Here is a 23,515-nt window from a genome sequence, read left to right as displayed (position 1 = left end):
ACAACAATCCCACGTGTTGAGAATAGATCTCTGTTGTGCGTTTGCATATGTGCGAATGGACGAATAACATCCTCGTGAATCTAGATCATCAAGCTTTATGAATGATTTTAGGAGTCGTGTTTTTCGTGTTTCCTTCTCTCCATTGTTGTCTCCATTATGGATTCAAGAATAACTCCCTGCTCCTATGCACATACACACGTACACGCACACCTCTCCCTGAGGTACTTCACTTTATTCATTCTTCGCAGATTAATTCCGGGACGACACTTTTTACGATCCCCAATTTATGTCAGCAGTCAGGCAGGCAGGCCTTCCCTCTCTGCTGCCTCTCCTCTTATCTCCTCTGCCTCATGTCTCTGTCTCCCTCTACATGTGCGCTCAATGAAACAATGGTACTTTCTAGTAACGAGCATGGAGTTTGTCAGGTTTTAAAAAGAAGAAGAAGACAAATGGAGGGAGGGACCGAGAGGATGTGAAGATAATGGGTTTCTGTGGTGATTAACATTCCAGAGTGCTGCATCAAAGAAAGTGTGACTGTCCTATTGTGCCTTTACTGACAGACGAATGAAGGGAGGTCTCGGCGCTGGTTTCTTCTGTGGCTCACAGGGTAATAAACATACCATGTCTAATCTACATCTCGGGTGCCGGGGTGTCTCTGTAAGTCTGAGCATCTCCGTGTGTATCTCTGTGTAAACTGAGAGTGACACATCCACCCTTTTCATCTTTTGAGAACAGAGCCACATTTATAAGATGCAGTCAGCGTGACGGTGAGTGAGCTCTCATTCTCTCGCCCGGTGAGTCAGACAGCGAGCTGACTAACCGGTCATTCATTCTGTCATTTGGGATCACCGGGTTCCCGCCACGCCGCTGTGACACACCTGTCACCCGGAGCGAGAGGAGCCCGACCTATAGGTGCGTTTAACCAAAACAGGAAACGGGGTTCGGCAAGCCACTGTTCCATTAGAACTGACATTATTCCCGCTGAGTGAAAGCTGTTGACATGTAGGCATCACTGAAGTGTTGTGAAGTGCCTTGCAGAAAGGTTCGGCTTGCAAGTGTTTTTTCATTATTGGTTCGGGAGGCAGAGAAAAACCTACAGCAGCGTTCATAAGTGACTCCATCAACCTCTTAAACACTCAGTCAAAATATATCCGTGACCCCTGCTTCGCTTGCGCTGTTATCCGTGATATCGCTTTAAAATGACACAACAGCGATTACTCAGTCAAGTCATATATTTATCATCAGAAACTATAGATGTTTGGTCAACTTAATTTGCATCATCAGTATTTAATTACATTTTACGGTGCCAGGCATTAATCAGGACAATAGTGGTTCTAATAGCAGAAATACATAAAAAATATATATATATATATATATATTATCTCACATAAACTAACAAAATAGAGTGAATTAATAGTTTTTGTTTGTTTTGGTTTTGAAACTGGCTGACCCTTTAAAGCCTGAAACGTGACATAATTGCCAGAAAATTTAGATTTTTTTTTTTTGAAAATGGAGTGGTTATTGAGCCTTCTGACAGTTTTTTTTAAAATTCATTGAATATTAATTTGCATTCTGAATTTGCATATATGCATCATATTTGGCACATCTGAGTTTTTAATGTTATTTTTTGTTTATTGCTTAAAAATGTATTTAACAAATTTTTTTTTTTGATTTGTCGGAAAGAAAAACACTGATTATGTAGAGGTCTCAAAAACTTGTATCAAATATGACATAGTAGGTGTTTAAGGGTTAAAAACATTAAAGTTTAGTCTAAGCTCAGAGGGTTCCTTATTAGTCCATTAGGACCAAATATTCAAATTACTATTTTAAACTTTAACAAACTAGTTACCTGTTCATAGTTAGGATTCACTGATGAACACTTCCTGTGTTCATCGATGACATACCTGTTTTTCACTGGTACACTCAACTATTGTTCATTACAGCCAATCACACGTCAACAACTCAAAGCATTCAGGCATGAAGATGCATTCAAGTCAACCTGCTGAACTTCAAATTGAGCGTCAGAATGGGGAACAAAGGCGATTCTGAATTTAGCATGGCTGGTGCCAAACGACCGGGTCTGAGCATTTTTGAAACTTTTCCCACACAACCATCTCTTGACTTTACAGGGAGTAGTCCAAAAAATAGAAAATATTCTGTGTGTAGCCGTTCTCTCGGCAAAAACGCCTTATTGATGCCAAAGGTCAGAGGAGAACAGCCAGACTGCTTCAAGCTGATGCGAAGAAAAACAGTAGCTCAAATAACCACTTGTTGCAAGTCTCTCAATGCACAACATGCTGAAGCTTGAAGCAGATGGGCTACTGCAGTGGAAGACTACCCCGGCCTACAGTGTCGGCTAAGAAGAGGAAACTGTGGCTACAGCTCGCATAGATTCATCAGAACTGGACTTCCAGGTTCGTAAACATGAAAGCATAGATTCAGTCTAACTTGTATCAGCAGTTCAGGCTGCTGCTGGCGGTGTAATGGTGCAGAGCATATTTTCTTGGCACTCTCTGGGCCCCGATGCACCAACTGAGCATCATTTAAAGACCACAGCTTACCTGAGTATTGTCTCTGATTATGTCCATCCCTGTATATGACCAGTGTACTCATCTTCTAATGGCTGCCTCCAGCAGGAAAACTCACTATATCACAAAATTCAAATCATCTTAATTGGTTTCTTAAGCATATCGGTGAAGTTGTATCAAGTACTCAAATGACCTCCACAGTTTCTAGATCTCAGTCCAGTAGAGCACGTCTGGAATGTGGTGGAATGATCTGATCATGGATGCGCCGCTGAGAAATCCGCAGCAACCGTATGATGCTGCCATGTCAGTTTGGATCAAAATCCCTGAGGAATGTTTGCAACACCTTGTTGAATCTGTGCCACGAAGAATTAAAACAGCTCTGAAGACGAAGGTTGATGAAACCTTAATACTCACAAGGTCTACTTGTGAAGTGACCAGGGAGAGTATATACCTTAGATAACCACACTGGCCATTTAGGTATAATGTTCAGGAATAACAGCTTTAGTAATATCAGGGCAGTGGACGCATTGTTTTATCCCTCTTTAATTACTCTAGTACAACGAAAATGGAGATGAGAAAAATTAAAAGGCTTTGGGCTAGAAAGGGTTAATAGAGCTAACGTCTGTGTTTCAGTGTCTTCTGAGTTCAGTTGTAAAAGATGATTGCAATAATAATCAATTCTCTAAACTTGACATTGATTAATGTGATTTTAAAGTTGCCAGAAGAAATCTTTGAGCCTTTTGAAATAATCTGGATTTTTGCACTCGTTAGCGATGAAATTCAGTCTGAATCAGAGCCAAGTCACACTTAAAGAACAGAACTTGCTGGAAAAAGCAACAATCCCTTGAATAATTTTGTAACTTGGAGACTCATCTTTTGCAGACCTTTTTTCTTCTTCTTTTTTTAAACGGCAACAGCCTCCATCTTGTAAGCAGCTACAAGAAATGTACATCAATATTATAGGCTGTCTTGAGTGACCTGCCCTCTGCAGGTCATGCACCGCTTCACAGATGTGCTATGGGCAGTTTTGTTGACTTGAGCATCCCAAACTTTTTTTGCTATTGTTTGTGGATTTACTTGTGTGCTTTGGGTCACTTTCTGCAGTTTCAGGGCTGCCCTGAGGCAGCACTGAACCACAATGCTCCCTCCACCATGCATCACTAAGATTCAAGTCTGTAGTGCCTTTTCTGCTTCACACATGGCACAGGGGGCATTTTTTTCCCCCAAAAAAGCTGAAGTTTTGTCGACAGTACATCTTTCCTGAAATGTTGAGGACCACACGGAAGTTTCATAAAGGAAACATGAACACAGATTTGAGGAAAATGTAAGGATTTCTGTAGATTCTGCTGTAAGTGGTGGCTTCTTCTTACCTTTCTTGTTCAATAGCAACAGTCCTTAATCTACAAAAGGACAAACATCTATATAGGCTGTTTTTCTGAGGCCCTCTAAAAGGTATGAGTGGAACAAAGGTAACAAACAACGAATCTTTGTTCAGAAGGGCAGACTTTGTCTTTGTGTGCCATTATTTATAGCACCTCTGTAACCCACACTTTCAATCTCCTTAATTATAATTCCTAACTCAAAGTCGCTTTTTGCAGACGTTCTGCAAAAGAGGCTCAGTTTTTCAGCTTGCACAGTAAATCATTTCTCACTGTGTTATATATATAGTCATGAAAAGTACATCTCATGGTTTAGTCAAGCTGTGTTTGTCTAAAATAGTTATATAGATGACCACATTTTCCCACTAGTGAATACAGAAACTCTGGTAATTCGAAAAGCTCCCAAACTTTTCCTTGCGACTGTACACACAGACCAGACTTGGAGTTTGTTATTGGTATTCCCTCCACTTTTCTTGCTAGATATGGGCCTCAAATGCCTAGCTAATCAGGTAGTCTGTCTGGAGATTGCTCGTGGATTCACAGCTAAGATCAGTTGATTCTCCCCAGTCCCAGACTTTGATCCTAATGTCTCATCCGCCTTCAGATCAAAATGTACATCCGACTTTCCCCTGCTGTTCCGCTGCGCTGTGCATACACCCGCACACAGTCAGGTGTGCTTTGAAAGCTAAGCAGGGCAGACACATTTTTGAGCTAAGTTAAGCCAGGGATTAAGGAGAAATTTACTGCCCATCTAGGTGTGTGTAAAGATATCTATTTTTGACTCTGCCTTCAGAGAGAAATGCCTGGTTTTCCTCAGAAAAGCATCAAAACCCCTTGCATCATCCCTGGCTCTCACTCCCTCATTTCACACAGGTGCTTTTGTAATCCACGCACACTCACAGACACTCGGAGAACACACTGTCTCTTCTCTCTATTTACGAGCATTTCATTTGTGAGTGTTTGTGTGTTCGTCGTTTGCACATGTGCTGTGTGCGTACACGCATGTGACTGTGTTGGGTGTGTACGCGTCCCCCCTCTCTTGTTGCGTGCCTAACTGGCTCTGACACATCTGTGGCTTTTCCAGGCGAATAAGGGCCGGTGCCAAACTGCCAAGAAATCAATGCAACAGACTCCACTCTCCTCCTCTTCCCTCATCTTCCTCCCTCTTGCTGCTCCCCGAGTCTGCCCCCCTCTTTCTCTCCGTCTCTGTCCGTCTCTGTCTTTGCTCTCGCCTTTCTTTCTTTTTTTTTTTTTTTTCCTCCTCCTTTGTTGCTCCGAGCCCTTATTAAAAATGGAGCGAGTGTGTGCTGCATATTTAAAATGGTCATGGATGGATTTAAACGGCTGATGGTATTTAGTGTCTCCTCAGGGAGCTGCTATGAGCCCTTAAGCTGACTCCTCTGACTGGAGCCTGACTGACTGGTGAGCGCACACTAAACCTCTAATAATGACTTGTGTACACACAGTCAGCCCTGCATACGCAACCACGCACACACCGGCAGGCTCGCACGTGCTCCCATTATAGCACACCCTTCCTAGTATTGAAAAGGACGCTGGTCACGTCTGTTCTGCATGGAGTAGGTGCATTTGCAGAGTGCATGCAGTAGTATGTGTGTGCGCAGGCTCAGCGGTCAATAACTCATTAGTTTGGCTTCTTTGATGTGGCCCTGTGTAAATGTTTTAACTGTATTTGAAGACACTCTTAAGAGTTTACAAGCATGTCTAAATGTGTGTGTAAAATCTGTGTGTGTGTGTCTTGACAGCCAGAGCTGATGTCACACTGAGCCTCTTCAGGTCGAGCAGCAAGTGTTTCTGTCATGTTGTCTTTCATGCTAGCTTGAATTTGGGCTCCAATCTGCTCCTAAGTGTCCTTCACTGAAACACTATTGATTACCCCCACGCGTGCTCAAACAGCGAACATAAATTCTGCTGATGTGAAACACACAAACACGCGGATCAACAGACACCCCCACAGAGAAGGGGGAGGGGGGGGGGGAGCAGGAGCATCTTAACAGGCGACATTCTGCGATGGGGGAGTTTTACACGCGTATGAATATTCAGACAAAAGAGCATTTCCAGTAACTAACCTGTGCCTGCAACCATTCTGGATTTGGAACGATGAGCTCAGCATCATAGTCTTCTGTGTGTTCAGTGCGTGGCAGATGAGAATGATTTATTCATTACCGATGCTGCGAGGGTTTTTTTGTTTTTGTTTTTTATGTTTTTTAATAGTGGCTACTTGGTGTAATGTTGTTTGATGTATGTAGAGCCGTTTGTATCTTTCATCCATGACATGTGAGGGTTAAAGCGTGTCTGTAATGTAAATGTTTTGATCTCTGCTCATGCATTAGAGAGTGCATCAATTTAGATGTTGGCTGTTGGCACTTGTTTGTCTTTTTTTTCCCCCCCTCATACAGAGCTTTGACACGTGTGCCTCCCAGCATGCTTGCCTACGTTTATTTGTATTTGCATGTTAAAAGATGCAGGACAGTGAATTACAGCTGTGCTGCTGTGCGACTTACTATTGACTGAGCTCTAAACACTAGACACAGCGATGATGACCTTTGAGGATTCTCCCTGCAGTGGCAGAAATCAAAGGAGGTACACATTTCTGGTTTCCAGTCACAGTTTATTTTCACAGATTTACACAGAAGCTTAGACTTTCTTGGAAGTGCATGGATGCACCGAGTGAGCGTGTGTGCGCACGTAGGCTTTGTGCCAGAATATTTGTTGCGTCCTTTTTACCATGCATGAATCAGTAGCACTCTATGCCAAACAGCCAATCAACCACATTTAAACACTAATGAAACCATTCTTTATTGCCAAATTGAACTGTGAATGTTTTCTTCTCCACCTTCCATCTCTTCTGTGTTCTATTGTTTCTGTGTCCACTGGCTCCCAGTGGCAATGCATAACTGAATGGCAAAGTGGGGAAACGTCTTTCTTAATGAGCATTTGAATTCGGGTTCGTCGAGAGCGCTGTTTTTGTGTGTCTCGACACCTCGCATTGTTGTGGTTTCTCTCCAGGGGCGCTGGATGAAGAGGAAAGTGAATGAATGTGGAGAGCACGCAGAACCATTATGGCTCTGTGTGTCATTAATCAGGAGCTGATGAGAGGCCGTTTGAGGGAGAGATGGAGCCTATTACTGCTATGGCACTCTCAGGACTGTGCACGAGGCTCTTTTAGCCTGCCTATTTTGCGGTCAACAATACACCAGGTACAAACACTGTAAACAACACTCGAAAGGAAATCATTATTCCAGCCCAAAAGAAAAAAAAAAAATACAACAAATTCTGCAAAGGGATCATTACTTTTCTATGTTATCAAGCTGAAAAGAGGAGAATGTTTGGAACTTTTCTTGTTCCACGCATATTTTCTTTTTCCTCCTACACGTTCTCAGCAACTGCTTCTCCACCCTCCAGATTGAATCTTCTATTCTCTCAGAGCTCTGTGTTTTTTCCTATATGTTCTACACTCTCCTCCCTCCTTCTCCATCTCTGTCTCTTCTTCTCTGAGCATTGTTTCCTTTCTGGGAGTCTGTGTGAGGAACTTGGTAGGAGGGCGACATGAAGCGCACTCGCTTGTGAGTCAGCGAGAGTTGAGAGAATTGAACGAACTGACTCTCCCAATACTTTAGAGAGAGATGGAGGGAAAGGAGCAGTAGCCAAGTCCTCGACGTTACATTCCCCCTTGTTATATGTTCCACTTTTGCACAGCGGGCTGCTGAATGGATTGCAGTACACAGAGGCTATTACAGTGAAGCATCCTGGCTGCAGGGGAGAAATCTAAGAGGATAGTTTGAGGTTTTATGTGTGGCTGAGTGGGGTGGGTAATGAGGTGAGAGTCCCTTCTAGCCAGAGGTTAGCAGTGGTTACGAGGGCAGGTAAACATACCAGCTGCTTCTGACTGCCTGGCCTCAAGGCCACGGTGACACTGGCGGAGGAAGTGAGAGTGGGGTTTGGAGGGTGGAGAGCAGAAAAAGCAGGCCAGGAAGATGGATGGGAAGCCTAAAGGCATCGTGAGGCAAACTAGGTGGCTGGATATTCTCAGATTGCAACATTTACTGTAAGTTACAGTATATTCTCAGGCTTGATGGGTTCCCTTCCAGGCGTCTGTTTCTATCACAGCTGATGCTTATGTCCCCTTCTCTTTGTAATATATAATATTATGTAATGTAAGAGGTAGTTAATATCCTGGTTGCGTTCACATTCAGGAAACGCACATTTTTGTGTGTCACATTTAATAAAAATGCAGGAAACCTGCAGCTGTTTATTTAGATTGTCTCACTTTCAGGAATATTTGGACTTTTTTTTTTTTTTTTTTTTTTTTTTTGGTGAAATATGTTTATTTGCTTCCTTGCTGCAAATTAAACATTAGGATCAAACAGATTTCAAGAATCTGTGCCAAGCCTGGAGCTGCAGGGACAGGATGTGATGTGCTTAGCGTAGAAAGGGGAGAAATAACCTGAACAGTCCTCCTACTAGCAAAACCGGTAGGACATATAACATGCTCAAGCTGTGCCAGTCGCTACAAATGTTAGTTTGTTTTGATTTTTCATGCAACGCTGAAGCATTTCTCGAAGTCTCATCATCGGGTATTGAACAGAAGTGTCGGTCAGTATGTGTAGGCGACTGTGTTTATTTGTTAACGAAGAATAAATATAAATTAGGCGCAGCCTTCCAGACTAATTTGCATCTGTTGTCCCTGGTTTTTAAATTAAAATTGGATGTCTTGTTTTAATGGTATTTGTTTTCTTAGTTATCTTTTTAAAGTGGGCATACAGGTGTGTGTACACCACCCCTTTATTGCTCAAAAGTGTTGTCACAGTGTTGCCACTGGACAAGGATAAAGATTGGCCTCAGTTCACATAAACTCACCATTGTTGTGGTCTCATAGGCAGATATGTATGTGGATGTATATGAGTAGCTGCTTTCCCCTCTGCATCCGATGCTCCTGATCGCTCATTAAAGTGTCAGGTATCACTATGGTTTACTATCAAAAAAAAGAAAAGCCCCTGACTGTTTCTAAAAGTACTTTTGTACCATTTTTCTTTTGTGTCACCTAGCGCTGTTCATAGTAATTAGTAAGTCTTCAGAGGTGTAATCAGATTCTTTTTTTAACCTTCAGACGGAGATGATTTCATGCTTCCTCCGGTCTTTATGCTAATCGCTACCCAGCTCTACAAGTAACACGCAGACATGACAGTGGTATTGATCTACTCATCTTAACATCAGCCAGAAAGCAAAAACTGATTAAACCGTTCCTTTAAAGTGAATATCAGAAGGCCAGTTTAGTGATTGTGGTCACTTGTGTTCCTTTTTGTTGTATAAATGTATCTTTTTTTCCTCTTCTGAAGTGATGCAGAATGTAAATGCTGAGATGTAATCTGAGTTACAGCAGATATCATGATATCATTATAATTGCGCTGCAAAACTTCTAATGAAAGTGCAAGCGCTAAAACTAATGGTATGTTAAATATCCAACATGTAGAATTTTAATAGGGCCACTTTGTTTTTGAGACAGCAGTGTAATGTATCATAATTGCTTTAATGTGTTGGATTTTTGAGAGTGCTAAAATCTACAAAATTATGTGCTCCAATCGACGTAATGGCAAACTGACCTGTGCTTTTAGAGCACTTGTTACTCTTCTGTTAAGTATCTGCTTGCTGTTTCCAGCTCTACCTTTTACCTCCCACCTTTTCTGTGTGTATATGTGTATGAGCGAGAGAGAGAGAGCGCGTGTGTGTGTGCGGGAGAAACGGTGTGTTTGTAGTACAACATATCATTCATGTTCTGAGTGGACAGCAACATTTGGCTAATGCAGCCCTGCTTTCTCTGCTGGCTGGAGTCGACCACCTCGGTGCCAGCGCAAAGTGGACTGTAAATATTAACGGGGAGATGGCAAGAGTAGAGCGGCGACCTTGTCAGGAAGAGAAGCAAGGAAGGAGAGGCAGAGGGAATGATTGAGGCGCGGGAAGAAAGCGAGCGGGGTGGAGAGAGAGGGAGCGACAGAAAGAAGAGATGGAGATGCCTTCTCCCAAGGCAACCGAGTGTGCTTTGATGCACTGTGGCAGGGAACACACTGTGTCCCCAGAGAGGGAGAGCATCTCTCTCTCACACACACACACAAAACACACACACCATGCAGAGTTATCACATTAACCACGACACAGCTTTTTAAAATGTCAAAATGCACAGGCACACTTAGAAGACGCTTACACATACACACAAACACAATGTGTACACTTAATGTACGTCAGTGACGTGAATTTAATCCTCAGACAGTCTAAATGCGCAAGGTTGAGCTCTGGGAATCACGGGAGATTAGAAATGACCAGCATTACTGATTTGCCCAATCCAAAAACCCCTGGCAACAGCATTGCAGACGTGCACGCACACACACACACACACACACACACACACACACACACACACACACACACACACACACACACACACACACATAAAATTCAGTCAGCGTTTCCTTCAGTCAAATCAGTAAGGTCTGTCCTCCCTGAGCCATTCGGCTGGTTGTGTTGTCCGAACAAGCACAATCAATTTGATGTGATTTGTTTTGTGTTGAAATGAGTTGTAATGGCATCATGAGTGCAGTGAATAGCAAATGACAGTGATGGTGATTGTGGTGGTGGGTGTAGTAGGTCTTCAACTGCTGGAAAATTCATGTCAGAGGTAGCTGCAACACTCAACACTGTAGCACTTGCATTGATTGTGAATAATTTAAGTGCGTGTGTGCAGGTCTAAGTGGGTGTGCGCGTTTGTGTGTGTGTGTTCAGGCCTGCAGCTCATGCATGTGCCCTTTTAGCATAGCCACTAGCTGTACTTTATTCTCCACCTTTGTTGTTTCACCTCTTTGCCTCATTCTGCTCCTGCCCCTCCTCCTCCTCTTCTTGTCTTCATCTCCCTCAATTCTGCAGTTATCTGTGCACCTGATCGTTAGGTTACTGTATTACCAAGTGTATACACAGATCAGGCTGAATGAACGCCCGATAGATGGATAGGGCGTGTGTTTTACCAAGTTACCCCAGAACAGGGGTGCCCAATCCCGGTCCTCGAGAGCTACCGTCCTGCAGCTTTTAGATGCATCCTTGTTCCCACACACCTGAATCAAATGAATGGCTTGTTATCAGGCATTTGCCAAACATGATGGCATGCTGAAGAGATCAAACCATTTGATTCAGCTGTGTTGGAGTAGGGATGCATCTAAAAGCTGCAGGATAGTAGCTCTCGAGGACCGGGATTGGGCACCCCTGCCCCAGAATCTAAAGGGTAGGATTTCACTTTTCTCTTAGTGAGCAATGAGATTACATCTTTATCTTAATCTCTTTCAGAGGCCATCCATTCATTCCATCCTAATCTCATCTCCAGGCTCTCTGCTCTGACCGTGGTAGCCTTGTATTTTTCTGTGCCTGCTGGGACTATAGCCCTGTGTCTCATCTGAGTTCAAAAGGGTCGAATTTCAGTCGATACCCGTTTGTCTCATTACGCTGAAACTTTGCATTAAGGGCAAGCTTTTTCCTGAAACGTAAGTTTCCACTGACATCTTAAAAACAACAAAGGCGAACTTGCAGAAAAGAGAATTCTAAATCAAATGTTTTCTCCTTCAAAGGCATTAATGGTGGCGCGGTGATCAAACGCTGAGAATTTATATAATTAAATAGACATTTTTCACTTTGCTAAAAAAGCATGCTGCTGTTTGACTTGAAATATTGGAGAGGGTAAAAGCGGGGGGAAGATGATGCACAGTGAAAATTCACAAGCGGGACAATCCCGCAGCATTACTGCCACATGGCCAAGGCTACGTCAAGCTGAGCCAACAAGCAGCCTCGGGCTTTGGATATTTTGGTCAACTGTCTCTTTTTTGTTTCTTGTTTTCTTTTTAAAGGCAAGCCAACCCATTAGGAATGAATCTGATCATTAGCTACACTAGGATTGTTTTTCTAGTGACACATCTGTTAAGCCAAAACCAACTGTATTTTTATCTAAATCTTTTCTTCAGTGGATATGAAGGATTTCAAGGTTGGTTAGCAGGCACTCAGTGAAGTAAAACTTGTGTAGGTGTGTGTTTGGTGTGCCTGTGTTGCACCGATTCTCTGAACAGGTCAGGGAGGGTAATAAAAACAGGCTTATCTCTACTCGTTAGGCACAGGAGATAAGAGATGCAGAGGGAGACGCTGCAGATTTGTGCTGTCGTAATACAGGGCCAGACGAGCGAATCCCAAATTGCGCCGCCAATGGAGCAGGATGACAGGAAAGTGGGGATGATGGGAGTGAAGGATGGATGGAAGGAGAGGAGGCACAGATAAATGCAACAAAAGCCCAGCCTGTGTGGGGAAGTGGAGGATAGGCCAGCATGTTAACCTTAATCCCTTCAGGGAGAGGCGTAAACACACAGGAAGAGAACAAGGGATTGAGTGGAAAAGAGAGGGATGTGAGATCTTTGTCTTCCTGCTCTCCCCTTTATCCCCTCTGTGTGTGATCAGCCAGTTGCAGGCAGCAGTCGGGAAATCCCTCTGTACTTATCTGAAGCCAGCCTCTTAATCACAGCCCTCATCTCACTTGGCTCTTCCTGCTCCCTCTTTCTCTTTTCCTTTTTATTCCCCTCTCCTCACCTTCTCACTGTCATTCTCCCATACTCCACTTTTTGGACTCCGCCATCTCTCCTTGACTCATCTCTCACTGAATCCTCTTTTGCTGACGACTCGCTCCACATTTCAGCTTTCCAGACAGTGACTCACTTGGACTAAGTTTTTAAGGAGAGCTCATCTGCCTCCCGAATTTTTTGTCGCACACACTCCAAAGCATTTTAAAATGGAAATGAGAAAAGAACAAAGGTGGAGCTGGAAAAAAAATCAAATCTAGCCACTAGCTGCAGAGCTGCAGCTGGGACTCATCCATGCATCCTAAAGCTCAAGAGATTCTGGTGGTATTTTCAACTTGCTGAAGTAGGTCTGCAGTAATTTCAGGCAGCTCCAGCGAACCATCCAGCCACATCTCCTCTTCCGTCACTCCTACTCCTCCCCCTCCTCCCGTGTGCCCAGTGGGAGAGTGGTGGTCTATGGTTGAGTGGCTGGCCAGGCAGGCATCTGTGAGCAATGGAGGGCTCACATATAGGAAAGGGATAGATGTCTATACGACTGGATGGTCCCTGAATTGATCCGCTCACAGGAATGGAGCTGACCTTTAACTGAGTTTGCATCTCGCTCAACAAAACAAACAACAAAAAAACACCACATGGTTTGTTGGATGAGCTCTTCTCTACCTCGGGGCTCCTCTCCACTCAAATTAATTTGATCATATTTTGTGCGCGCTGGGTTTTTGTGTCTAATTTTATTTTAAAATATGTATGTTGATGTGTTTCTGTGTACGTGTGTGATGTTTGTTTGGAAAGAAAAGCGAGGGGGGCCAAAGGGCAAATGGCAGACCAGCGTCTCAGTGTAAATACATCATCCTGAGTGACAAGAATGCAACACAGGATGTCAACTGTTTCGTAAAACAATGCCTTGTGTCGGTACAGTTTTGTGTGCATGGGCGTGCGCCCTATTTGTGTGGGTAATAGCTTGTCTGGTTGGATGTCCTTGGCGAAGAACTGCACAGATTTAAACAGGGCCAGCAGAAGTACGGTGTATATGTGCACACACACACTCTCTCTGGCGTTCTCGCTGTCTCTGTCTGCAATATTTCATTAGCGCAAGACATGGATGGTGTCCAGGGCCAACACAGAGGGCACGCTCTCAAGTCAACTCATTCACACACAAACACTGCACCTCAATCCTTACAATTGGCCTTTTCCTGCAGCTTTTTCGCCTCCATCTAAGGTTATCTGAAAGGAAGGAACAGGCTCCTACCTGAAACCTGCTGAGTAAAAATGGCATTGGTGGGATAATGACGCCTGTGAGATAATGCAAGGCAAAGCAGAAAGAGGCAGTTCTATAGAGGTTTGAAGGAGCGGAGGAAAAAAATATCCCAGCAACCAAAAATGTGGAGGGAGGTGTGACAAAGAAAACCAGATACGGCAGTGGAATGAGGAAGGACTAACACAAAATACTGGGAAGACGAGGCAGGTTTCAGGTTTTAAATGATTAGATGAGAGTCTGTGCTTTGGTGTTACAGAGACACAGCACCACCATGTGGCAGTCTGAATGCACTGCGTCGAGGTGATTTTTATGCAATTAGCTGAGATGTTTCCTGCAAAGATGTCAGCTGCAGCAGCTGAACCCCGGTAAGACCTGAATGCCTGCCAGTATGCCACATCCAGTCCCCATCTGTGTTGTCTGAGATTTCATCAAGGCTCCCTCGTCTTTTTATTGTTCTGCGCAAATCATTTCTCCTTTCCCATTAAATGAGAAATATTCCCACTGACTTTGAAAGTGTCACAGTACAATGTTCCCTTTCTCCTTTGTTCAGCCCTCATAAAATGAAAAAAAAATTGAAGTAATTATTTAGCATTGTTAATTTTACTGGTATAAAATCTGTTATATGGCTGAGCTAAAGCAAAAGTATGTTTTACAAGCTTGGGACACTTTTAAGATTCCGAGTATTGCATGAATAATTAGGTTTAATTTCCCGCAGCCTGTCCTAAATTGTCTCTCCAGCATAGTAGCTCATTGTTCTTTTCTCTGTATTACAGAAGAACCCTTTTTTTGTGTGTGTGAATTTGAGTAATAAATACAAAAATTGAAATATTTCTTTTCAGTGCATTTTAAGGGATGAATAGACTTCTTAATGCTTGTAGGGAATGAAACACGTTTCCCTCTTCATGTGTGAGCACCGTGGAATTTTGTCCCCTCCAGAAGGAGAACTACTACTTTAGATGCATTGAGGCCACCACATGTTCGTTTTGCTCCCAAGATGTGAGGAGTAGGAGTCTTTGCTCCAGAAGTAATTACAAACAATAGAAAACTTTGTACCCAGCAGAATAAATCCAAACAACATAATTAACTGATTGTATTTATTATTTCGTTAGAACCCGTTTGTTTCATCTTTAAAGGGCTTGCTGCACTTACTGATTGCTGTGCTTTGGATACTGCAGGTCCAGCGCTCATATTTAATTTGACGCTGTAAACTATGCTATCCGTTTAAAAGAGAAAGACTCGCCAAAAGCAGGACTGCAAACTGTGTCGATGGCGCGCTGATTTATTTCTTTTAATAAATGACAGCCTATTAAATGTTCACCACAATTAAAGAGTATTAAGAGGGAGGAAACCCAAAGAACGTGTGGGGTCAGTGATTTTTCAGATGATAAGCTCAGCTGTGTAATGAATAACAGGACGAGACATGATTATCAGGTCACATTTGTACGCGTGAAAGAATGAGGAATTATTTGACGAGGTATTCAAAGTAGACTATTGTTAGAAGTGAATCGTAATTAGACGTTCAATCATGACCCTTCCAATTATTAAGACTAGAGTTTGTTCTCATCAAATGAGCTTCAGATCCTCTTTGCCCTTTACCACCTCCTCATTAGCATAATCCCCTGGGAATGCGAGGGATAATGAGCTGGGCTGCACCTTCAGTAAACACGCGCTGCGTGTGCGCACTTCGTGGTTCATGCTCAGCGTGGTCATGGTTCATTAGAGGAACCTCTGCACGACTCCGCTGGTTCGACTTAATCAGCCATGTGACTCGACACTCTAATCAAGACCCCGTCTGTACTTTACAGTGTTACATCTAGACACAGACACACACGCATCTCTAAACTCTTCTTCACTGATTAGTCTCTCCGTCTCTTTTTTTTTTTTTTTTTAAATTATAAAGCCACTCTTAGTGATCGGGTTGACAATGTGAAACAACTTCATTTATCTTACTTACAGCCTTGTAGTACACGAGTTCTAATTAATGGTAATGTTGTTAAGTCAGTTGTTCCCAAACTGAGAGGTGGGACTCGTTGAAAACAAATAGGAGGAGAAATATTAGAGTGGGGGGAGCGCACAGATCGTTGCACAAAAATATTTCTGGCCTTTTTAAAAAAAAAGTTTATTTATTTGTCAGGGACCATGAACAAAAACATTAATCTCAGAGGAGAAGGGATACATTGTGCCGGATTTAGCTACCAGCTAATTTCCATCTGCAAGTCTCCAAGTCTCCAGGCAGGTAGACACGATGCTAAATCTGAAATACAAATCATGTCCAAGGTACTAGATACAAATTAGCGTGATATGATGATGCATCCGCACGCAGCTCAACAACCCCCTGGCCCTACTCCCATCCCACAAACACACATCATACAACACTCACACATATATCCAACACCCAGACTAACCCATCAGTGTACATGCATATTATAACAATCAAGCTGCTATAGAGGTTTTAAAAACGCTTCATCTAATCAATGTTGAGTCTTTGACGCTTGTTTTCAGCCTTGAATAAATTACAGGGTCACTGACTTTACTATTCCCGCCGCTCTTAGCTGCTTCGTAGCCAATGCCTTCTTCTCACATCTATTTATTGGCTCTGAGCAGCTGCCAGACAGCAAGTGAGAACACCAGGAGGTTACCATCCCAGAAACAGAACAACACAAGTATAATGACAATTGTTGTTTTTTCTTTTTTCAGTTTGAACAACTTGTTCTCTTTCATTTTAATCTAAAACACCCCTTAACCTCCATTTTTCCATATTTGTATGCATGCTCCTGCAGTAGGCAGCTTCTAGTCTAGAAGCTTAAATAATAGTTTTATGGTGGCTGAGGTTTGGGTAGGTTTAGATCTTTCTCCTATCATGATTTCTATGGCTGCTCATGTGCTTTGTTACTTTAGCATAAACGCATGTTGTGCTGAGACAATTGTTTTGATATTTCACAACATTTTGAAAATTGAAAATTAACTGTGGGTGATAATTTTTGTTGTTGTTGTTGTTGTAGTTGTAGTAATAGCAATCTCAAAATAAAATATGAGAGCCACAGGTGCTGATTGGTTGGTTGATTTGTTTGTTTGTTTGTTTTCTATGAGAGTGTAGCCATAGCACCCTCCAAAAGTATGACAAGAGCAAGACCAATTAATCTGTCCATCAAGCCTACGACCCACAGACACTGATTATGCCTTTCAAGGGGATCTTTCAGTAGTGCAGTAGTTCCCTTCAGGGGGTGAAATATGTATTCGGTTGGTTTTAAGATCTGGTGATTGACTGGTCTTGTCTTAAACCTTTAATTTGTTAACCCTAATGAAGTTTTGAGTTGAGGCGGCAGCATGTTTTGGATCACTGTCTTGCTGCAAAATAAAGTTTCTCCTGATTCATTTGGATGCATTTCTCTGTAAACTGACAGACAAAATGACAAATGTAAACTTTTACATTTATTCTGCTGCTACCATCATCAATACAAATGATTGAGCCTCTTCCGGAGGCTGTTGCATTTAATGGTGGTGGAAAAAGATCCCAGATGGAGACTCGTGGGTATGCAGGGATTTTATGAAACCAACTCTTTATTGAAGGCAATCTGAATCAACAGGAAACACTGGAAACTAAGGAAACTACAGAAATCATAATGCTAGGCTACAGGGAACTATTGGAAACCAAGGACCACAGAAAAAAAGGCAAAAGAAACAGGTGACGAGACAAAAGGCTACAGAGAGGAATAGGTTATAAACACACACGAGGTAAAGTAACCATCACATCACATACAGCGGAAATTTACTGGGGAAAATACAACTACAAGGCTACCAAAATAAAATGGGGAAATAAGTAAATAGGGACTATATATAAATATACGGGTCGCAGTGAGGAAGCATAGAGGAACATAAACTCGGTATTAACTGTAAGAACAGCACAAAGTACGATTAAAATAATCTAGGAACATTAACCACTTCTAAACGGAAAACAAATAAAGAAATGGTAAAGCTCAACATGGTGGGTGAACGGCCATAATCGAAGCGAGCCCAAGCCATGGTTCAACTTCCACCATGCTTCTCAGATGAGCTTGTATGTATGAGCAGATCCCTTTGACCTTTCCATTGCTTTGGTAGAGGTTAATCTCCGTCTCATCGGTCCATAGAAGCTTTGTTGCAGAATTATTGTAACTCATCTCTGTACCTTCTTTACAAATTCCAGTTTCCACTTTCTTTAATCTTGATGAGTGTTTTGCACTGCTGTTCTCAGAGTCTCCTTCACACAGCAGATTGTGATATTTCCATCCCTGCTCGCTGCAGGTCGTTAACAATGTTATGGACTGAGTGGAGTGTTTTTCTGCCATTACTTGTTTTTCCTTGAATTACTGGTTTTCTCAGCTCCAGAATGATCAACTTGACTGGCTTTACTATTCCAATACTTTTTTGTGAGGTGGTGGGGTGTATTTGTGTGTGTGTGTTTGTGCTATGTTAAGCTATCAAGTTGCTTTCATTGACTTAATAGTCATTCAAAAATCATGGAGTGCTAATCTAACACAAAGCCAGAGATTTACTCCTCGTTTTTCTCTTGTAAAATTCTTTACCTGTTTTGTTCTCTTTACAAGCTATTTAAAGGGGCAGTGAGCCCAAATATCAAACCCATCTATATAATTTTGGACAGTCTGGAAAATATCAGCGATAAAAATGTCTGCCTTCTCTTAAATATAATGGAAATAAATAGCACTCACCTTGCAGTACTCAAATTTGGAAAAACTCAGCTGCCGTGTCTCTCTATACAACTCATGACCTGCAGTTTCACGCAGGAACTATTTTTATTGTATCAAACCCCCTTAACCTCATCACTGTGCAGAATAAAGCACTCATCTAGTCATTAGGAGAGGTTCGTGTTCAACACACCGTGACAAGATGTAAACACTGATGCTGTCTGCCCCCCTTCAACTGGGCTGTAATGCTAGTTAGCTGCACACTTCTTTTGATTACTGGATGTAGACTAGAGGTAGAAAATAGTTTGTGCATAAAAAAGACCACAAAAAGATTCTTTAAGTAAATGCTGCTGATTTCTGGAAAGAGACGCTGCTGCTGAATTTCACTAGGAGCAATTTGTGGACCCCATAACAAAGTGGTTTTATTTTATTTTATTTTATTTCTTTAAGAATAGAAATGTTTTTGGGGTTTTTTTTGCACACACAAGTGGGCAATTAGCAAAAACAAAAAGATGCTAGATGGATAAATAGGAATATAGTCTACTGGGAAAATGTGCAAATTTGATTTGGGGGTGAACAATCTCAATCTCTGGTGCAACTGTTAGAAGGCGGCATTATTGAGAGAAAGAGGGCGTTCATGCCATCTGTAGTCTGGTCTAATCGTATTTGACATATTAATAATATTTTTCCAGAGACCAGTCTTCCAGAGAGGGGGCCTACTACAGGGATCATCATTGGAGCCATCATAGGGGTCATTATACTCATAGCCATCATTGGAACTGTCATTGCCCTGTACCGCAAACGCAAAGCCAAAGTACTTGGAGAGTAAGTATCTCTGTGAGTGACTGAGTTTCACTTCAGTTCACTGTTGCTGATTTCAATGAGTGTTTGCTCTTTTTTTTTTTTTTTTTTTTTTTTTGTTATTTGCAAATGATTCCATTAGATGAAATGCCATGCAGCGTGTCTCATGCTTTTGTGAGTCATTAAATGTGTGAATTGTGTGTTTTTGTGCAGTCGTCCACCAAAGTACAAGCCCCCTCCCCCAAATAAGGCATTTAATTCCACCAACTCTGCTAACATGGTGAGTCGCTAATTGAAAAGTCCTTGGAAGGACAAAAGTATCACTATCCTGACATCTGTCAGGTCACTCGGCACATATCACAACTAACAGTTTTGTTCTCGTGCTGTATAATGATTGTTTAATTGTGTGTCGACAGCTGCTGAACTCAAGCAATGCCCCAGTGGTCCAAAACGACTTCCACTCCACCCAGAGTCAAGAGCCAGTCACGGTAAGGATGCATGCTGAGTACATATGTGAAAATGACACTTAAATGCATATTTTTCGAGATCCTATCAAAACAGAATCTCCTCAGAGTACTCTCTTTTTTTCAGCATCTGTTTTTGGTTTGGTAAAAAAAACAAACCAAAACAAATGTTCAGGACCATTTTAGATAATTGGCTACATAAATCCCAGTTTGATCTCAGGAGCAGTAAAACGAATGCATACATTTTTTAACACGGTTGCAGTAAAACCACTGCATTTGAAAAGCAGATGATAAACAGCCTGAGATGTCCCAAGAAAAATATGTTCAATGTATTTAGTGTACTCAGTCATTGCATGCACATTGTACTTTACAACAATCAAACAGCAATTGTATTTTTTCTTTGTAAAACTTATTGCAATTATTGCACTTTCAAATAAATAGTGTAAGGTACAAACCCCTTAGTGATGTTATTGTGCAGATTAACTGCATTATTATAGCTAAGTGGTTAAAATCATCAACAGATAACAAAAATGATATAAATATTAATAAATCAATAATGATATTTTAAAATGATCATTTTTATGATTCTGAAAAATGTTTTTTCACAAAATTAGTATGTTTATTTTCAATATTTCCAATATATTTTGGTTATTTTCCCCTTTGTAAAACAGTTATCTGGCACAAGATTAGATTTAGATTGTTGTGCAGCTCCGATAATTAATCTGTAATAGTTCACAGGGCTGCACATGAGCAGCCTGTTTAATTCACTGATTTTATTTCTGTTTAAATATTCTTCCTGGGCTCCCCACCCTTCCTACCCCTGCTTTGTTTTTGCTTCCTCCTGTGCCACCCTAAAATCCTGTATATGCCTCTGATACTTGTGATAAGCTTTTGGTCCCCAGTTATTATTAACTAGAAGACTAGAGGTGAAACACTTGCTATGCTGGTTTTGATCAATGCCATAAAAACCTGTTATTTTTATCGTTGCTGGTGATAGTCTGGTTTTCTGGAAAGTATTTATTATCTGAAAGAACTGAAAGAAATCTCATTGATGATGCTATCTGAGTCTAACTTAATGTTTCATCTTTTTTAGAAGGTGATGATAGAAACCACCTCCTATTTCACTAATACAAATACATACTCGGTAAACTCTCGTAATTCGTAGTTGTATGATATGCTTATCTTTCCTTATTGTTGGCAGGACCTGGATGCCTATCAAGATGAGGATGACGATTATGACAACGGTGGTTTAAACAACAGAATGCATTACGTGTCTGGTGCCCCCTCTGGCTGGGATGATCCAGGGAATAATGAGGTCCTTCCTCCTTATCTGCACGTAGACGTTGACCGCCAGGACTACCACCCCGTCCCCAACATCAGCCGTGGTGAAAGCTTCGTGTCGTCTTCCATGTTTGTGTGAGGGCTGTCAAAAGCCACAGAAAGTTGCTAATGTGTGTAAATATGAGCGTATGCGAATGATTGAATGAATGAATTCATATTTCTGTAGGTACGTGGGAATGTGAACATTTGATGCTTTAATTGTGAATTTTCAGGTTACAGGTAGTCTTTATTGTGACGCAATCACGTCCAGCCTTGTGTTGCTGGTTGCAAACGTCCATCAACTTGAGCCAGCAAGACACAAACTGTCGCCAGTGCACACAGCTGTAGAGCACAGCTGCAGGAATGTAATGAGATTTTTATTCTTAAACTGTACATAAAGCAAACGCTGTTGTTGTTTTTTCATATTCAGCTCATGAACACTGTTGAAAGGAGCAGATGTTGATACTGAATCTGTTTGCATTGCTGTCATACATATTTTACTGAGGCGGCATGGTTAAAAGAAGCACAGTATGTGGGTTTTTACGCGATACCTCTGTTTAGTCTTATGTCTCACGTTGTTGGTTTCAGTCTCAATAAAACAGGCGCCCCGCGGAGAAGCAATTAGCAGCAGTTAATCAGGTGGTGCTTAGAAGACACCAGCAGACCGTGACGACATTAGGTTTTAAACTGCAGTCAGTGGGGGTTTACTGCTGCTGCAGCACTTTATGTTTTGATTTAAATATTTTCTTTTTACCGACTTTTTTCTTTCTTATTTTTTGTGCATCTGGATTTTGCCTTTCTTTTGCAAATGTAATGTCATTCATCTCCTTTGGAATCAAACTGAGAGTGATCCTTTCTTTTCTTTCTTTTTTTTTTAAAGTGGATCCATCCCTCAATATTTAAACCATAGCTTTTCTCAGCACTGGCAGTGCAATATGAGGGATATTTCTTACTAAAAAATGAAGAACCAAAAATGCATTTTGTACCTATTTTTATTAGTCGTAGCATCATAATATAAACTAGCATGCTGAATTTGGTTGAGGGCAAATCTGGATTATGTCTATGAAGTCTACATTGTTTATCTCTCTAGTGGAGGATTAAATTATGAAGTTGAAACAGAGGTTTGCAAAGAGCCTGTTTGTATTCTCATATCGCCGTCCATTATCAGGCTCAAGGGTTAAAAAGGTCAATTGTGCTTAGTCAGAATATGTCTCTTTGTGTTGGTGCCAACCAGGGGTTTATTTTATTTAACCGACTTTTGTTAAAATTGAAGTACTTTCTGAAATAAAGTTGGCTTAAATCTGTTTTACTCCTTTTTGCATTGTATTATCTCAGTCATTCTGACTGTTTTTCCATTTAATAAAGTAAACGGTAAACTCTGATCTTATTAAAAAACATAAATTTGACTTTGTGGTGTTGGTCTTCATTGCAAACAATTCATTCTATTGCCCTCAGTTGTTATTCCTCCATTTCACCAGATGGGAGCAGTGTGGACTGAAAATCCCTGAGTGTTTAGTAGTGATGGGATTTCCGGCTCTTTTTAGAGATCCGGCTCTTTAGGTTCGGCTCACTAAAAAGAGCCGGCTCTTTTGGCTCCGAACCGGCTCTTCAGGTTGTTTTGTTGCTTTAATTAATTTATTATTAACAATAATATAAAATTATGCACAAAAGGAATTACTAACGTAAAAACAAGTGGTTTTATTTATATATGTTTATATATAAATATATGCGGTGGCCCCTAGAGACAAAACACGTACAAACTCCAAAACACATTTCTAGCATGAACTGAACTTCCAAAGCAGAGCTACTAGATCACTTAAATTACACAATTGAAAGCATGTGTGTGTTGTTTGTGTATTTATACACAGGCACTCATATATATATTCAAATAATTTAAAAAAAAGTTCATTTACCTGTTATTACCACACACCAAATCCGGTCGTTGGTACTTGCTGGCTTGTGTAGCCACAAGATAACAAAGGCTCAACACTGCGCCCAGCATCCTGGAGCACTTCTGTTGTCTTTTGTACGTGTTTTGAGTTTTTATGTGCTTCTGAGTTTTTAAATGCTTCTGAGTTTTTACGTGCTTCGGAGTTTGTACGTGTTTTTACGTGTTTTGGAGTTTTTACGTGTTTTGGAGTTTGTACGTGTTTTTATGTGTTTTGGAGTTTGTACATGCTTCAGAGTTCGTACGTGATTTGAAGTTTGTATGTGCTTTGTCTCTAGGGGCCACCGTAAATATACTTTTATTTATTCACTCCACATAAAATGTAATAAATAAATCATATAATACAAAAATCAACTATTCACATTTCAAGTTTTAACTATTTAAATTTTCAGCTTTTTCCTTTCACAAATTTAAAGTGAAAAGAACACAAAACACTGCAAACCACAACACAATTAAATATAAATTATAATATGAAAACTAAAAGAACATGCATATTCTCTGTCATATGGACCTG

General features: G+C 41.3%; 1 protein-coding gene across 1 annotated transcript in view; it reads left to right on the top strand.

Annotated features, from left to right (window-relative positions):
• Positions 1-22,471, top strand: part of LOC147319051 (nectin-2) — an 86,172-nt gene extending 63,701 nt beyond the window's left edge. The window contains exons 7-10 of the mRNA XM_086311340.1: positions 19,161-19,293; positions 19,483-19,549; positions 19,686-19,757; positions 20,935-22,471. Of these exons, the coding sequence (XP_086167466.1) occupies positions 19,161-19,293; positions 19,483-19,549; positions 19,686-19,757; positions 20,935-21,153 (491 nt within the window). The 3' untranslated portion in view covers positions 21,154-22,471. The remainder of the gene's footprint in view (positions 1-19,160; positions 19,294-19,482; positions 19,550-19,685; positions 19,758-20,934) is intronic.
• The last annotated feature ends 1,044 nt before the right edge of the window (positions 22,472-23,515 follow it).

This window comes from Aulonocara sp. 'chitande type north' Nkhata Bay, linkage group LG11 (genome assembly GCF_057382095.1).
Source record: "Aulonocara sp. 'chitande type north' Nkhata Bay isolate Kocher_YH1m ecotype deep benthic linkage group LG11, A_spYH_male_GT1.1, whole genome shotgun sequence".
In the NCBI taxonomy this organism is placed as follows: Eukaryota; Metazoa; Chordata; class Actinopteri; order Cichliformes; family Cichlidae; genus Aulonocara; species Aulonocara sp. 'chitande type north' Nkhata Bay.
Note: the sequence above shows the minus strand (reverse complement) of the source record. Positions and strands in the feature narration are given on the sequence as shown.